Source organism: Gouania willdenowi, chromosome 22, assembly GCF_900634775.1.
Source record: "Gouania willdenowi chromosome 22, fGouWil2.1, whole genome shotgun sequence".
In the NCBI taxonomy this organism is placed as follows: Eukaryota; Metazoa; Chordata; class Actinopteri; order Blenniiformes; family Gobiesocidae; genus Gouania; species Gouania willdenowi.
Window position 1 is genome coordinate 1,068,167 of NC_041065.1, and position 17,330 is coordinate 1,085,496.

The window sequence follows — 17,330 nt, forward strand, 5'->3', positions numbered from 1 at the left end:
ACTTCTATGTGTATCTTCTATCAAAACCTGGTTGACATCGAATTATCTGCAGATTAATTCTAACAAAACGGAAACTGTGATCATTGCTCCTGATAAAAAGATCCTCTGGTAAGAATTGAATGGTGCTCTGAGCTCATCTGTTCAAATCATTCTCAGAAACCTTGGGGTTGTTTTTGATAAGTCAATGTCTTTGGAGGGTTTTTATCATTTTAAAAATATCTCTAGTGAGGAATCTGTTGTCCAAATCAGATCTCGAAATGATCATCCACGCTTTCATCTCGTCACGCATTGATTACTGTAATTCTGTTTCTCCGGTGCCCCCAGATCAGCCCACATTACCCCCATTCTATCAAGTCTTCATTGGCTTCCAGTCAAATTTTCGTACTGAGTTTAAAATTTAGTCCTGCATGGTCAGGCCCCCCAGTAGATCACAGACTTGTTGTGCCCCTACACTTTATGGAGCACCCTTCAGTCATCAGGCCAGGGTCTCCTTATGATCCCAAAAACTCATTTTAAAACCCGGGGTGACCTGGCGTTCCAGGTGGACTCTTTTAAAAAGCATCTGAAGACCGCGCTCTTCAGAAAGGCTTTTGGTTAAATTGCTTTTAACATTTATTATTTTTTTTATGATGTTCCTCTTGTTGTTATAAATTCTCTTGTGTTTTAATATCCTTTTGTGCTGTTGCTGCTGTTGTTTTAGTTTCATCTTGTTTGTACAGCACTTTGTGATTTTATCTGTGAAAAGTGCTTTATAATAAAAATGTACTTACTTGATTGAAATGCTGCCTGTGACTAATGTGGTCACGCCCACAAACCGGCTTCACATGTGTCTGTGTTGTTGAAGCGGATAAAAAAATGTCACCAAGATCAGAAGTTTGATGATGATGATGATGATGAAGCATAAAGTTGTTCTGTTTGACTGCAAGACGATTGGACTGTCAACTTTATATGTCTGCTCACTTAAAGCTGCAGTATGTAAAATAGTGAGCCACCGGCATCCTGGTGAACGCACAAAACTGTGGAGCTTTTCTTTAAAAAGTATTTATTTATTATTCATTTTTTACTTTGTCTACACATGGTCAACACTACAACTGTGGAGCTTTTTGCCGTGACTTTGTCGCTCAATATGGTAACTTTCCAACTCCTCCTACCGCTGTTTTTCCTCAAAAGCAACTATGGACAAATCCAGCAACTGTTTCTTATGTTATTGAAGAGTTTTCTGATGTTTTAGAGATTGAAAGCATGTATCACGCTCCATTTATTGTCCTCGCTGAGTAGCGCTCACTGCCTTGAGCCCCTCCCCCACGACGCTCAGATTCTCTCCTCCTTGGATATGCTTTTCTAGGTTTACACGAGATTTATTCCGTCTGTTATCACTGTCCCTCTGATACCAGTGCGTGGGGGCGGCCTCAAACACACCTAAGATCCCTTTATATGTGGGTGTCACCATTTTGGAGATTTCATCCAATCAGCCTTCACGTATCATGTTGACGTCACGTCACGTATCATATTTCTGTTTTCGTAGGGACTCTGTGATAAAATATATTAGAACCTGAGGTTAAAGTGCTTAGTTACATGTCACCCTTTGATGTTATTCTGAAAAAGACCAGGAAGGAACATCATGGTTTTGATGAAAAGAACTTGCTAGAATTATTCCTAGGAAAGGAAACATCTGACAGTCTTTCAGTTGAGCTGTGTTTGTCTTTTGGATTGAAGAGTTCATTAATAGGAGAAATCCAGGGAAATGTGTAAAAAAAACCCATAGTCAAGTAAAAAATGTAACTGAGTAAATATTACTTTTTGCCAAAAAAGGTGGAACCTAAACCCCCTTACAGGAAGAAAACCACAAACACTGTCAGCAGTGATCTAATAAAGACGAATCTTGTTGTTTTTATGATGTGCTTTCCTGTTTGTCTTAATGCCTCCAGGGTTGAATTTAGCCAACGATGCTAATTTCACTTCCCAATTTATCTCTCATGACCAAAAGCTAATTGAATATTCACAGTTGTTGAAGCAGGAAAATCAAAGGATTTGAGCTTGAACAACACAAGTATTAATAAACCTGTTAACAAGTGCATTCTTTATCAGGATGTAAAATACACTTAGTGAGCAGTGCCTGAAGGACAGAACGTGACTTCCTGTGACATACGTGCGTGCACTGACCCTTTGCCTGTGTTCATCCTGTGATCTGCTTTAATCTGCTCAGACTGGTCACACGCTGTGGAGCTGCTGTAGGCGACTTGACCCAGATCGTAGCGTCTATCACAGGTTTGTCGTCAATCTGTCACTGAGTGATCAGCTCAGGATTATCACTTAGGGTAGTGTAGTGGACTGTGGTTCTGCTGACCATGCAGAGCTACCAGAGGGGCCAGGCCGAGCTCATTCTACTCTTAAAGTTAGCAAAACACCACAACCATCAAGTGATGAAAGGACAATATTATTCAGTGGATCAAAGTCTGCTATTTTGTCCTTGATTGACATTGATTCAGATCAGCTTGTTCCCAAACCAACTGGTGAAACCTTCCCTCTGGTGTTGGCTAAACTCAGAAATAAGAAAGCAGTTCACATGGACTACAACTATGTGCAGTGATATTAACACTTCAGAATGAGAGGATCAAGCAAAGCAGCTACAATGGATAGATCAAGCTTGTTCTATCCTGGTCGTATTACAGCATCAAAGATAAAGCAGCGTGTCACACTGATCGTAACCCATCACAGTTTTTTTAATATCAGATTCAGAGCTTGATAAAAACTATCTGCTCTCCAGAAACATTCAGTTTTATCTCAAAAGCCTCTGCTTGGTGATGTGCATTTCATACTTTTACTGATGAGCTTAAAAATGTTAGTGTGCTATGTTCGGGTGCTTCTCTCGATCAGGGGTTGTCAACCTTTGGGTCAGGACTCCATTTGAGACACTGGGAGGGGGTTGCCAAATGCCTTCATAAAATGAAGAATATTTTTGAATAATTTGAGCTAATTTTTGGGCAACAACATCAAACTTGCCATATTTTAACCTAATTTCATTGCTTTTTGTTGTCTTATTTTTGCTCCTTTTAATAGTTTTGCTACATTACTCCAATTTCTGACACTTCTACATCACATTTTAATGCCTTTCCTGCACATTTTTTCCACTTTTAAAACCTTTTTAGCACTTATAAACCCTTTCCACTACTTTTACACCTAATGTCACATATGTTGACCCATTATTGTCACTTTTAACCTCTTTTCACCAGATTTCATGATTATTTTTGCCAATTTAACCACATTCACGATTTGTCATACCCATTATTTGCCAGTTTAAACTAATTGTTCCTACTTTTTAAATTACTTTTAAAAACTTTGAACCCTTTTTACCACTTCTGACTGTTTTTGCTCATTCTAATTTGCAACTTTGAACCAAGTCCTGTGTTTTTTATTGTATTTTTGCACATTTTTCCCATTTCCAACACACGTTCAGCACTTATAAACCCTTTCCACCACTTTTACACCTATTGTCACATATGTTGATCCATTATTGTCACTTTTAACCTCTTTTTACCATATTTCATGATTATTTTTGCCAATTTTTATTTTACGTTTTGTCCTGACCATTATTTATCAGTTTAAACTAATTTTTCTAATATTAACACTTGGAACCTTTTCACTACTTGTTCTGTCTGTTTTTATCCACTTTAATTTACAACTTTTAACCAATTTCTGTGGTTTTTAAAATCCCATTTCACCACATTTTCCACCATTTTTGGTCACTTTGAACCATTTTATTAGTGATTAAAACCATGATTTCCATCTTAAAGATGACTATAATAATAATAATAAACGTTCCTGGATAACAGTGGATATTATTCAGATGAATAAATAAATGTGTTTATCACAGATTCATAGAACAATAAACCATCATTTTACTGACTTTATGGATGGACCCCAAAAATCTCCCCTTTATTCCCCCTTATAGATGGTCCTGTCTCCACATGACTGTTCTTCAATGTTCATGTCTGTGTTCAACCACCTTCAGCTACAGTGGGGGTCCCCGCTCTCTGGGACCTTTATTTTGGGGGTTGAGAACCACTGGTCTAGATGGTGTAGTTTCTTGTGATCGTTGTGAAGTCAGTGTACTTGAGATTAAATGTCCTCACTCTCTTTGCAGTCGGTCGATGCAACAATGACTGTTCTATGGTTTTCATGTTTTCTGGATTTCTGTTTTGGTTTTAAAGCCATTAAAACAAAACAACCACACTGTGTATTTGTTATTTTGTTTTTAAAGAGAATAACCAAAGAACAAACAGTAGCAGATTCTTCTGCTTGTTGGTACTTCTCCACGCTGCTCTGTTGTCCTTTGTCAATTTCTCTCCATTTTGGGTTCCTCTTCACTACATCCTTGAATCTTAATCTGTCTACCATTGTTTCTCTTCCCTTCACAAAGCTGTGAGTACAACAGCTGTCTTGGTAGGCGCTCATTGGTCATTCTGTGCACGTGGCCAAGCTATCTGAGACCTTTCTCGATTAGGATCTCAGCTACTGATAGAAGGCCAGCACGCTCCAGAATTTCTTTGTTTATAAGTTTGTCTTTCCATGTGATGTTCTGGATTGTTTTGAGCTGACTCATCATATAGACATGTAGTACTTTTACTTTAGTATGGTATACTGTCAAGTACCCCCTTTAGAAACACTGCTCTAGATGGTCTAGTTTCTTCTGACTGATGTGAGGTCAGTGGACTTGAGATTTAATGTACATTGTGTGTTAAAAGTGAGACTTCAGACTCTGTTACAGGATTTTATTTGGTAAAGGATAGTGAAGGGCAATTTCATCTGATCAGAAACCACCAGTAGTTCTACCAGCTACAAACTCAGCTTGGACTTTTGTCAGACTGATCAACAATAAGTTAAGTACGTTGTGCTTTGGCCAGTGTTATGTAGCTTCACACATTTTATTGACATGTCTTTAAGTTTGTACATTCTTATTTAGAAAATGTACTTTAAGTTCTTAAGGGATTATACAATTATTATTGATTTATGAGTTGATGAAATGTGGCCTAAAACCTTTGAAATGTCCTTATTAGAAGATCTACGCCTAACAAAATGCATTGTTTTGCACCGTATTAATTGTATTAACTTTTAAAAAAAAGGGCCTCCCGTTTATAAGATTGTCATCGCCATGTTGAAATAACGTCATTGATGACACCAATCACTCCTTTCAGTCCATTGAGTTCTATATGAGGTGAAGCATTCGGGATCATTTAGCAGCTTTTTCAGTCGAAATGTCAACTTGTGCTGCTTTGGGTTGATCTAAAAATCAGTAAATGTTAAAAAAAAAGTCACTGTAAACCTCTTTTGTTTAATGAAATTAGATAAACAAAATCCATGAAATGAAAAAGTCTGTGACAGTTCCAACTCTGCTGTTTTGTAGATGTCATGAAGAAGAGAACACAACACAATCGGTTACAAGACAAAAAATCTGGACTTAAACATTTAAACCAAACCAACCATTTCTGATAAAAACACTGGTCGTTTGCATCAGACAGATTCTACTTGGGTCAGCATTAATGATCTAGTGGATCCTGGTTGTCTGTATTTACATGTAGGAGCTCTTCTTCTCTTCTTCATGACGTCTATGAAACAGCAGAGTTGGAACTGTCGCACCCTGTCACAGATTTTGTTGCTGATTTTGACAATAATTGAGGTTTATCGTGCTGGCGACATCGATGAAGAGCGATCTGGGGCGCTGTGGGGGGCTTGGCCGGTGATGCGGCCGTCGTTCTTGGGCGGGCTGCTGCCGGTGCTGAATCTGTTCCTGTTCCTTCTGGCTCCAGATCTGGTCTCTGCGGACCCTGGGCCCATCAGGTTGTGGTTGTGTGTAGATTGTTTTGTCCCCAAGATGCACTTTTTGGTTTTCAATTAAAATAGTTGAGTGTTAAAATGAATATTTTCCTCACTAGCACTACAACTTTTAGTTGAAAAAGTAATTTTGTGTATTGGTACAGTGTGATATCTTGCACTATATGCCAGGTTGAAACTGCAACATGTTTTCATTAAATACATTTGAGATGTGAAAAATGTTGCTTTATTTTGGTGGTGGTTTTCTGTGTGTATAGAATGTGGGTCTCAAAGCCAGACAAACCAATGGTTTAAATGCTGACATTAATGTTGATAAAGTGACTCAGATCTGATCCAATCACATGTTTGTGGCCAACACTGAGACCAAAGTCACTGTTCTTTGTTGTCAACGATACAACTATCTAACTCTAGATACGTCTGTTTCAAAGCTTTGTTATTTGTTGGACGGCATAAAAAAACAAGTATGCACTGCAGAGGTGAAAGTAATGGATTACACTGAGTACTCTTGTATTGGGTACTTTTTTTTTCTAAATCAGCATTTTACTTGTACTTAAGAAAGATTTAAAATAAGTAGTATTTCATTTCATTTCTACACCCAGCCATTACTGAGTAAATTAATATTTTTTAATTTCCATTTCTGATCAACTTCCAGCCACTTTCTATGGTTCATGTTGTTTCTACCTATTATGTTGTTACTCACATGGCACTTTTAAATGTATCTATACTTAGAGCCTGAGCATTTATTTTATTTTTTAATTATATTCATTGGTGTTTTTTTTTTTCTTTTTTTCAAATTGTACAAATTAAGTTTCAATTGTGTCTCTTCCTTTTTAAGTTTCTACATGAGCTGTTTATGTAAGGGACCCGTACCAAGATTTATTACCAACAATAAACATGGGAGTAAGTACAGTAACTTTTACTTTGAGTATTATTTAATTGAGCTACTTTTCACTTTTACTTGAGTATTTTATTCATGACTTAACTGTACTTGAGTAAAATCCATTAACAGCATTTCTACTTGAGTAGATCTATCAGAACTATTTAGTATTTATATCTCTGCAAGTATGTGTTTATTTACAAAAATATACTTTTGTGATTTTTTTCATAAAGTCAATGAAAATGAGTGCACAGTACAGCCTGTCATTATTTTCCCGCGTCTGTGTGTGTGTGTGTGTGTGTGTGTGTGTGTGTGTGTGTGTGTGTGTGTGTGTGTGTGTGTGCGTGTGTGTGTGCGTGTGTGTGTGCGTGTGTGTGTGCGTGTGTGTGTGTGTGTGTGTGTGTGTGTGTGTGTGTGTGTGTGTCACCATGTTGGAAGAGGTAACAAGTCCAAACCGGTCCTCTGTGCATGCGCGGCCGGTTCCAGCTGGCTGGTTGCCGTGGTAACGCGGGCTGTCTATAAAAGGGGCCCGGGTGGGATCCTCGGCCACCACTTCAGTTCCGGCCGATCAGAGCACACCGTGGACACGCAGCGGCTTCATTGTGAGGATCTGCTGCTATTTTCATCTCAGCTGTTGAGTCTAATGGACACACTCTTTGTAAATGCTTTTTAAGGTAAATATTGCCTCTTTTTTGTTTTGGTAACGACGCAAAAAGCCTTAAAACCACTGAAATGTGGCTTTGTTGCTTGTGTGTTAATCTAATCTTTTCCGGCGAACACATTGAATATATAATCAGTTTGAAGTGCTTTTACTATTATATATAAATATATACAGTTTAGGAGTGTCAAAGGGGACGTATACGTTGCCACGTATGGCTAACTGCTAGAGCTATCTTGGATATATTTAACTAATTTTATGATTAAAACACGAAAACATGCGGATTGTGTCGCATCGTAAGGATTTCTTTGTGTAAGAGAGTTTATTTTATATTTATTTTATTAATTAGTAAAGTAAAAAGCTAAGTCACCGCGTGGCCTCGGCTCTTAAACCGGAACCGGTGTTTAGACGTCGACGCTCTTTCTCCTTCACTGATTGGTTGATTCTCATATAGATCATTTACGCTGTGGGCGAGTCTGCTTTGTGATTGGCTCTAGGGTGATGTAGGCGGGGCCTATTGGGCCTTTATGAATGGATGTGCTGAGTTATGTCATCTTTAACCGTTATCAGCTGTTGATGCAATTGCTTCTCTGAGAACATCGTTCTTCAACCATGGGGTCGGGACCCAATGTGGGGTCGTCTGGAATGTCTAGTAATAAATAAAAAAATAAAATAATAACAAAAACTTAAACCTTATTTATTCTGTCTGGCTTTTATGTAGTGCTTTATGACTTTTACATTTTTTTGGGGTTCTTAAATTTTTTTTTAATGCTAATTGTAATGTTTTATGACTAATCGTATTTTTATTTTTTTAAATTAGATTATTAAATTATTTCTGTGTGCATTAGTTTTTAATTATTTTAAAAATAACTGAGCTGCATAACTTGTCACTAATTAAATTTTTACCTTATTTATTTAGCACACGTTAAAGATTAAACACTAAAGGTGCAGGGACTGAATGCTTGTATAAAAGTACAATTAGAATTAAAGGCTAACAAATAAACATTTACAAAATCAGGTGATAAAATGCATATTTCTATATAAGAAAATATAATGTATAACCAAAGTACTAAAAAATCTATATCAAAAGACAATGAAAATATTAATTAGAAATCCAAAAAGAATAAAAAAATTAAAACATGTATGTATATGATACATACAGACTGCTCTGTATTTGTAACAGAAAACCAAACATGATAAAAAAAAAAAAAACTAATTTTAGAATAAGTGTTTTTTGGGAACCACTGTTTTAGAATGATAGCAAATGTATCCATTAAACCACTTGAACAGCTTTTCCCTTAATGTGTAATGCAATTAAACTAGTTCAGAATGATGTATTTACTAATTTCTTTGTTTCTAGAAATATTGCTCAAAGACATCACACACTGGCTACTCTGCAGGCCCAGGCCTTGAGGTTTATCTAAAAGGCTTTAACTTCACTGGTGAACCACCTTGGATCCTCTACACCTGACTCACAGCTTTCAAAGCTCCTTCACTTCTATGTGAGCATCTTTTTCTATCTGCAGCTTCTTTTCATTTATGAATGATGTCATTTAACAGATTTTTACACTATTATTATCCTATGTTTGTAAATATTTAAATTTTTACTGTCTGCTCTTTTATTGTTTCTCCAATATGTAAATTTCCCCTCTAAGGAGTTCTATTCTGACTTTTTATTCCTGGATGTTTTTCAGTTCACTATCTACTGATCATAAAGGATCACTGTGAACATGAACACCAACGCCTCCTCTGAGTTTGAGTTTTCATTCCTGGACGAGGGTTTCTCTGCTCGGGACATTGTTGAGCAGAAGATCAATGAGTCTTCATCGACGGTAAGCTTCCAGATCATGAGAATACATCTATTCCCCCCTGGGGTAACATTTTTTTTTTTTTTTTTTTTTTTTTTTGGGGTCACAACTGTCAGTGTTTTTTATTAGACATAGATCTACTAGATCTACTGGGACATTTAGAAGATTTAGGGCCACATCTGTAAAAACAGTGGAGGATCCTTGAAGGTGAAGAGGTTGTAATGAGTTTAATTCTTGAATGCAGCTGTTCTAAAATTAAACTGAGACGCAGCCTCACTTAAGGCGTGGCAAGAGATATTTTTAGCACTGGTTCCCATTTCGCCTGAAGCTGACGGCCATCTTTCTTTAATAACCAGAGTCTGAAAGGGTTTCTAATAGATCTACTAATGGTGGCACTGATGGATTTAAAGCGTTGCAGTGTGTGGTAAACTCAGATGTTTTTGTGTTGTCGTACAGGATGACAGGGACGCCTTCTACGTCTGTGACTTGGGAGATGTGCTGAAGAAACATCTGCGCTGGGTGCGCGCTCTGCCACGCATCACGCCATTCTACGCTGTCAAATGTAACGACAGCAGGGCTGTGGTGGCTACGCTAGCCTCTCTGGGAACGGGCTTTGACTGTGCTAGCAAGGTGGGCCTAGAGCTAATTATGACTCCCAGTATTATTGATTACGTGTATCTAAGTTGATTTAAATTAGATTCATTAATCAGGTTTTTGCTTCTCGTTAGACTGAGATCCAACTGGTTCAGTCTCTGGGGGTGGATCCATCTAGAATCATCTACGCTAACCCCTGTAAGCAGGTGTCTCAGATTAAATATGCATCAGCCCATGGAGTCCAGATGATGACCTTTGACAGTGAGGTGGAGCTGATGAAAGTGGCACGCTGCCATGAAAACGCCAAGTGAGTTTATGTTATTTCTAAAACAAAGCAAAGTTTAACGCTTTTTAAATGACTGACATTTAAATGATTGTTTTTGTTGCCAGGTTGGTGCTGCGTATCGCTACCGATGATTCAAAGGCCATGTGTCGTCTGAGTGTGAAGTTTGGAGCTCAGCTCAAAGCCTGTCGGGGTCTCCTGGAGCGAGCTAAGGATCTGGGTCTGGATGTGGTTGGCGTTAGCTTCCATGTTGGCAGTGGCTGCACTGATCCTCAGACCTACTCCCAGGCTATCGCTGATGCTCGCTGCGTCTTTGACATGGGGGTGAGGTGGCACCTCGTCACTTTCAGCTGTTATTTTAGGGAAAACCTTCTTCCTCTGTTGGAAACTCTAAGTGTTGTTGTGTTTAGGTGGAGCTGGACTTCAACATGGACCTGCTGGACATCGGAGGAGGCTTCCCTGGCTCAGACGATGCAGAACTTAAATTTGAAGAGGTATGCGTTTGAAGAAAAAAATCATATACCATATTTATTTCGGCGTATGGATGCCATTTATTTCCTTAAAAGTTGAGGGTGTGGCCAATACAGTGCAGTGTTCTGTCTATTTACCAGACAGTCATAACTGACTGTAAAAGTCACTGAACGTTCAAAAACCAGCTTCACATAATGTAGGAAAAGCTTTAATAACAGCAGAATAAAAACCAAATACTGGTAATAAATGTCTTTTTTAGGCACCCTCATCAGCCAATAGGGTGCGCCCTTTGTGACAATGCTGCTAAAATTATTAAATTATTGTAATATGACCAATAGCCGTAAAATAGGGTATGTTTTTAAACAAAGCAAAGTCAGTTTTCTTCTCTGTTGTTGAATAAAAGCACGTGTTTATTAATGTTTTGTTCCAGATCACAGTGGTCATCAACACAGCCCTAGATAAGTACTTTCCTCCTGACGCTGGCGTTAAGGTTATCGCTGAGCCTGGACGCTTCTACGTGGCCTCTGCTTACACTTTGGTTGTGAACATCATCGCTAAGAAGGTCCTGATGGATGACGACTCGTCCTCTGATGGTAATGATCTATCACGATACGATTCTCCTGTGATGATGACTGAAATCTGTTTTCTTTTATCTTTCATTATCAAAACAATCTCTTGATAAACTATGCAGAACAATGAAATGAATAGACTTCTTCATTTGTATTATTTATTCATTTAAATTCTGTCTCGACTGTAAACTCTGCTAAACTACATAATAATTCTTTTCTTTTTAACACTGCAACTGAAAATGTATTTTGTGCCTTAACCATTGGACTTTAAAACAAATCTCATATCAAAGAATTAATATAATTTAAAAAACTATGGCTTTCATTTTTCATTTTGTCTTGAAGCCAAAATGCTTCCACACTTCTGATTTAAAACACGGTGGTGAGTCCTGAGTTTAAATAGATGGCGCCCTCTGTTGTTTAAAGTACAGTAGTTCAATTTCAGAGTATCAATGTGAACCTTGACACCTTTGAATTGATTTTTAACTTCCTCATGATTAATCTTTACATTCACTAATAAATATGAATCTCAGCAGTAAAATAATAATAATCATTCATGTTCTTTCAGAGGATGAAGGCACTAGTGATCGCACTCTGATGTACTACGTTAACGACGGAGTCTATGGATCCTTCAACTGTATACTATATGACCACGCCCACTGTTTACCAATACTGCACAAGGTAAACAAACATGTTGATACACATTGATCGACCAATGACCAGAGCTGGGGATCATGGCCAATTTCCTGAATCCATTCAATTTCGATTAATAAGGTTTTTAATTAATCACCATTTAATTTTGATCAAGTATTGATTTTTCAAATTTTACATGAATATTTATAAGATGGTTTCAAACTTCTGACTTGAGTCGGCTTTAAGGGTGTGATTACATGAATCTGACGATATGATACAATTCACGATTTGCATGTCACAAAACGATATTTCCCAAAACTAAACAATGCAACATCAATAATTACAAATGTCACCTTTACAAGTACAAAATGGTATGAAATACAATTGATTTCATTTTTTAAACTTGTGATATTAAATAAATAGTAACTTACTGTACTTCAATGAGAAATATCAAGAATTAGCGATATGTTTTTTCAAAAGTTTTAACTTTTGCTTTTACAACAAATTCTGATTCAATTCAGTTCCTAATTTCTTTTTTTAAAATGACCATATCTATAAAAGTTATCAGTATGTTTTATGAAAATAAATTGCAATGACCAATGCTTTCATCCTCTATCCTCCAACAGAAACCCAAACCAGATGAGACCATGTACCCCTGCAGTATCTGGGGTCCAACATGTGACGGTTTGGACCGCATCGTGGAGCAGTGTGACCTCCCAGACCTGCAGGTGGGGGACTGGTTGGTGTTTGAGAACATGGGGGCTTACACTGTGGCTGCCTCCTCCACCTTCAACGGCTTCCAGAGACCAGACATGCACTACGTCATGTCCCGCCATGTTTGGTGAGTGGGCGGCACCAATCATACAACTATAAGAATTTTACAGAATCTGAGTTTTTTGTAGAAGCAAAAGTTAAACTTTTTTGTAAAATGTAATTTAACACTTTAATAAACATATCAGATATCACTTGTTTTTGATATTGGTGCTTGAATAACATTTAATTAGATTAAAACCATCAAAGACCAGTTTACATTGCCAAAGCATGTGACATAGAACAATGTACTCACACAAATATTAGATGTTAAAAATGGCAACATTTGTGATGTGCAATAGAATTAAATAAAAATAGTTTCTCTATATACAGCAGTGTTAATTTTGACAGCAAAATTTCATTTAGTTTTAGTCATAGTCTTTTGACTAAATGGTTGTTTAGTTTTAGTCATGTTGATTCTATTAGTTTTAGTCGACTAAATATCATAATGTTATAGTTGACGGAAATAGTGTACATGTTTCTATGTCTACAATGTGTCTTTCTGTTCATACTTAATTTTTAATTCAAAGGTTTTACTTATATGAAAACAATTTTAATCAACTTGGCTTTCCTCTGTATGAAATAAAGGAACAGTGCTCCTTGAAAAAAAAACATTTGTTCATAAAAAAATATTTGGACAATCTTGACACAAAAAAACTGAATTAACTGCCATATGTAGTATATATTTTCACCCTTGGAAAAACATTTAAAGAAAAGTGCATGTGCTATACTGTCAGCAGGCCTTCACTCCCTGGATAATTAATTAAATTAATTGAACTAAAAATAATACAATTCTGCAAATTAATTTGAAGTATTTCAACAAAAATCTTCAAATATAAATACATTCAAAGGAAACAAAATATAAAAATATAATTCCATCAAGTATTTAAAACTAATAATGAAGAAAGAACACATATTCAAGATTTTATGAAAAAAAAGTAGTCGTATGCATTAAGTGCAGTCTCTAACAATATTTTCCCCTAACTACTAAACAACAACCATCAGGGCAGAAAAAAAACAATCTACTGGCATGGCAGACAGCCTTTTAAACACTCAAAAACAAAATCATTTTACTACGTTTTTAGAATGAAATAGTGCATGTTGTTGCAATACAAGTATAGTTAATGTCCCTTTTTATTTGCTTGATTCATTTTAAGGAATGTGCTCCTTGCTCTGTTGCACTTGCCTCTAGTGAGGTCTCCACCATATTGCTCCCATTGTCTGTTATCACTGCGATGATCTTCTCAGTTGGTATATCCCATTCTTGCAGAGATTTATCCACACAAGCTTTGATTGACTGTGCAGTGTGTGGATGGGCTACCTGTTCAAGAGCCAACAAAATGTGCTCTGGTTTATTTTGTTCAATGCAAAAATAGCATGAACTAATGGCCAGGAATGAAGCAGTCAGTCCTTTTTTTGTCCACAAGTCAATTCCTACAGATATCCTCCGAGCAGCAGCCAGTCTCCCCCTAAATTTTTGTTTTTCATCTTCGTACTGTTTGTCTATCAAGTTACCCAATTTGGTTTTCTTTGGAATAGTCATCTTTTTGTCAATAGTTTCCATCATTAGAATAAAGTCCTCATCTTCAATAGTAGTGACTGGTAATCCTGTCCTTCCTATCCATTTCGCTATTGCTTCCTCTTTACGCAGCTGCTCTTTTGAGTTACTCTTGTATTTTAAGACACTTTGAAATGCTGTTGAAATACTCTGTTGAGTAGTTTTAGCCCTCTTTGCACCCGGCGGCCCGCTGTCATCTGGACGCTTCTGCAACTGTTAGAAAAATAGCGGGTAAAAGAAAAAAAGAAAAAGCATTCAACTTATTGTCTAAAACGTTTCAGGCTTTAATTACCATACCACAGTAATGGGCAATATAGCTCTACAAACGTAACTCTAATGTAGCAACAAAAAGCTAAACATAATTATGACATGCTTACCTTTGAGTGTATTTCAGGGTGACTTGTCTGCAAATGTCGCTTCAAGTTTGTTGTGTTTTTACCGCTAATAGTTGCTCCACGCGGTGTACACAACGTCTTGTTTTGGTTCACATCATATTTAAAGTGTGTCCATATGTCGGCTCTTCTTTTTCTACCTGCAGTCGACATTTTCATACTTCCATTGCAGACACAAGGAAACGCTGAAGCTTGCCTATGCAAGACATCGTCCTCTGATTGGACGTCTGTGTTTCTCCCGCCTTGCGATACTAACAGTTCCTCTGATTGGATGTTGATGGCACAGGTCTTTTTGTCTCGTTTTTATTCATCAACGAAAATATCAATAACTTTCGTCAAAGTTTTTATCCCTGTGCGGTAGTTTTTATTAAGTTATCGTTTCGTATTCGTCAGACAAAACATGTCGTTGACGAAGACTATGACGAAAAATTTTCGTCAACAAAATTAACACTGATATACAGTATATGCGGAACAAAATGTACATGAAGTTATACGTGTTATGGGAAAGGTGAAAAGGTTATAAGGAGTTTTACATATATTCATATACATGTGTCATTTTATAAAAGTAAATACGTACAGTATATCCATTAGGGCTTTCCTTGCCGCCATGATGAATTCATGTTGGGTGTGGGATACATATGTATGTGTATATACGTATATATGCATATGTGTGTATCCATAAAATGAAGAGTCCGTCCCTAAGACTGCTCTACTGTAAAGTGCCTTGAGATACCATTGGTTATGATTTGGCGCTATACAAATAAAGATTGATTGATAGGGCAGCACAATTAATCAAATTTTAATTGTAATAATTTTGGTTGCCACGATTAAATGAACCTGAATGTTGGTAATATTTATATTTAAAATACGGTCTCTGCACTCTGTAATGTATTTGTTCAGTTAGCCTTTGGTACATTTTAAATTATTGGTTTTTTATCATAATTCTTATTCAAACTTATTTAAACTTGTGTTTGTGTGTTTTCCTTTGATCAGGCAACATGTGCAGGAGATCAACATCAAAGGACTGCCCAGCCCTGCAGAGATGACCTCAGCCTTTGAGATGGTGGCGTGTTGCAGTAGATCAACATGCTTAGAGCTGCCCTCCAAACAGTGCCAGACACGTGTAGTCTAAATAAACCAGCACCTGCTTCTACTACTACATTAACTCTTATTTTCCTCTCCTGTTTGTTTGATATTTTAAAGGCCAGTTACTTGACAGGAGAACACGTCTTTGCACATGAGTTCTGTACAGAACCTAGGGATGAAACTTGATGAATGAGGCTGAATCCCTCTGGAGCGTGTGTGTATTCTGCAGCCAGTGACGCACCAGCAGGTGGTTAATTTCCTCAACAATGGCTGCTATGTTAATGTTTCCCATGATTCCCTTTTCTGTACAGAACCATCAAGTATTCAATGAGTTAAAAACACCTGAACGTATAAATGTTTGTCCTTTATGAAGATGTTTAGCTTCTATAGTCATTGAGGGTCCAATGCTTGTTCACATTATACATTTCATACAAAGAGCCACAAGCCCCTCCCACAGGGACTCAACGTAGGCTGTTACCTCTCCTCCTCCTCATTGGTTCCCTGTATGTTTCACTGTGTAGAGATGCAGTTCATAGGCTGACCCCTAGAAGGGGAGATGGGATTGCAGTGACACTATGTGTTCCTATGGAAACTGATGTTTTTGTTTTTTGGTTTTTTTTTTAAATAAAGCATCTGGCAAGAAGTTATTGTTTTGTCATTTATGAAATGAATGTGTTTACGTACACGACTTGTTTATAGTTATAAATGTAAATATTAAATATGTTGCAATTGGATCTGAGACTAATACCTTGTGATCATTTTTTTTTTTTTATTACAGAAAAATAATGCACTTTATAATGTCTCAAGCATGTATGAGTGCTATAATTACATTTCTTCACAACTTTACCGAGTTATGAAGTTACCAAGGCTTTCTGTCACTTTTAAAGTGGATTTTAAAATTCATAGTTGTCTTTAGCCAGCGGGACTTTATGACGGCAGGGGATCTAAAACTGTCTTACTCAAACAAGAATTCTCCCTCTACCTTGTCTCCGAAGCTGGCTGCCTATTCTCTATTATTATCTAATAAAGAAAAGGACTAAGTGTACTTCCTCCTATTGGAAGTCTATCATATTTTAGGTTTATGAGTAGTCTCGCTATAGTTTTGTGGGATTGATATTAGGACCCATCCAATATAGGTCGAAGCTGGAAACAACTTTTTTTTTTTTTTTTTTTAACAACAGCATGAGTTAGCCCACCCTGGACACCCCTGTTAAGAGGATACCAAGGGCAGGCTCACTTACCAGAGGCCTAGAAGCGTGTCCTCCACTCAGGCACTGTCTCAGATGTGGGTGTTTACAGGCGGGTAATTTAATCAAGTAGGCTTCATAAAAGTTAATGAATTTTTATTATAGGTTTACTAAAATTAAAAGTCAATCAAAAAAGTTTCAAAGTATCAAAGTCTTAAACTATCAGCCGATAGAGAAAGAAGGGGGTTTCATGAACAACTAGAATGTCCGTGTAAGAGAAGCCCCCGAACACAATATATCAGTGGTATATATAGCCTGAAGCATAGAGTGATAATATGTCATAATACATGATCTGACCACCTAAGCGAATAGAAAAATAGGACAAAAGTTCACACAGATGTCATGGCCCAGCTGGCGTAACAGGTGTTCACAAAGGGTGGTTTCCACACTAGTTGTTGTTGTTCGTGGTTAACACTTGATACATAACAAGGCGTTGTCTTCCTGTTAAGTAAAGTGTGACTTCTTACACCTAAAGTGTGACTGCTCACACCTTGAGGTGTTAGTTTTAGCACCTT

At 37.2% G+C, this 17,330-nt stretch overlaps 1 protein-coding gene across 1 annotated transcript; it reads left to right on the top strand.

Annotated features, from left to right (window-relative positions):
* The first annotated feature begins 7,225 nt into the window (after positions 1-7,225).
* odc1 (ornithine decarboxylase 1) lies at positions 7,226-16,211 on the top strand. Its single transcript, XM_028438596.1, has 11 exons — positions 7,226-7,383; positions 8,728-8,869; positions 9,062-9,199; positions 9,632-9,805; positions 9,904-10,076; positions 10,160-10,376; positions 10,463-10,546; positions 10,954-11,116; positions 11,658-11,770; positions 12,349-12,563; positions 15,476-16,211. Exons 3-11 carry the CDS (start codon positions 9,098-9,100, stop codon positions 15,612-15,614), a joined length of 1,380 nt encoding a protein of 459 aa, XP_028294397.1. The 5' UTR covers positions 7,226-7,383; positions 8,728-8,869; positions 9,062-9,097; the 3' UTR covers positions 15,615-16,211.
* The last annotated feature ends 1,119 nt before the right edge of the window (positions 16,212-17,330 follow it).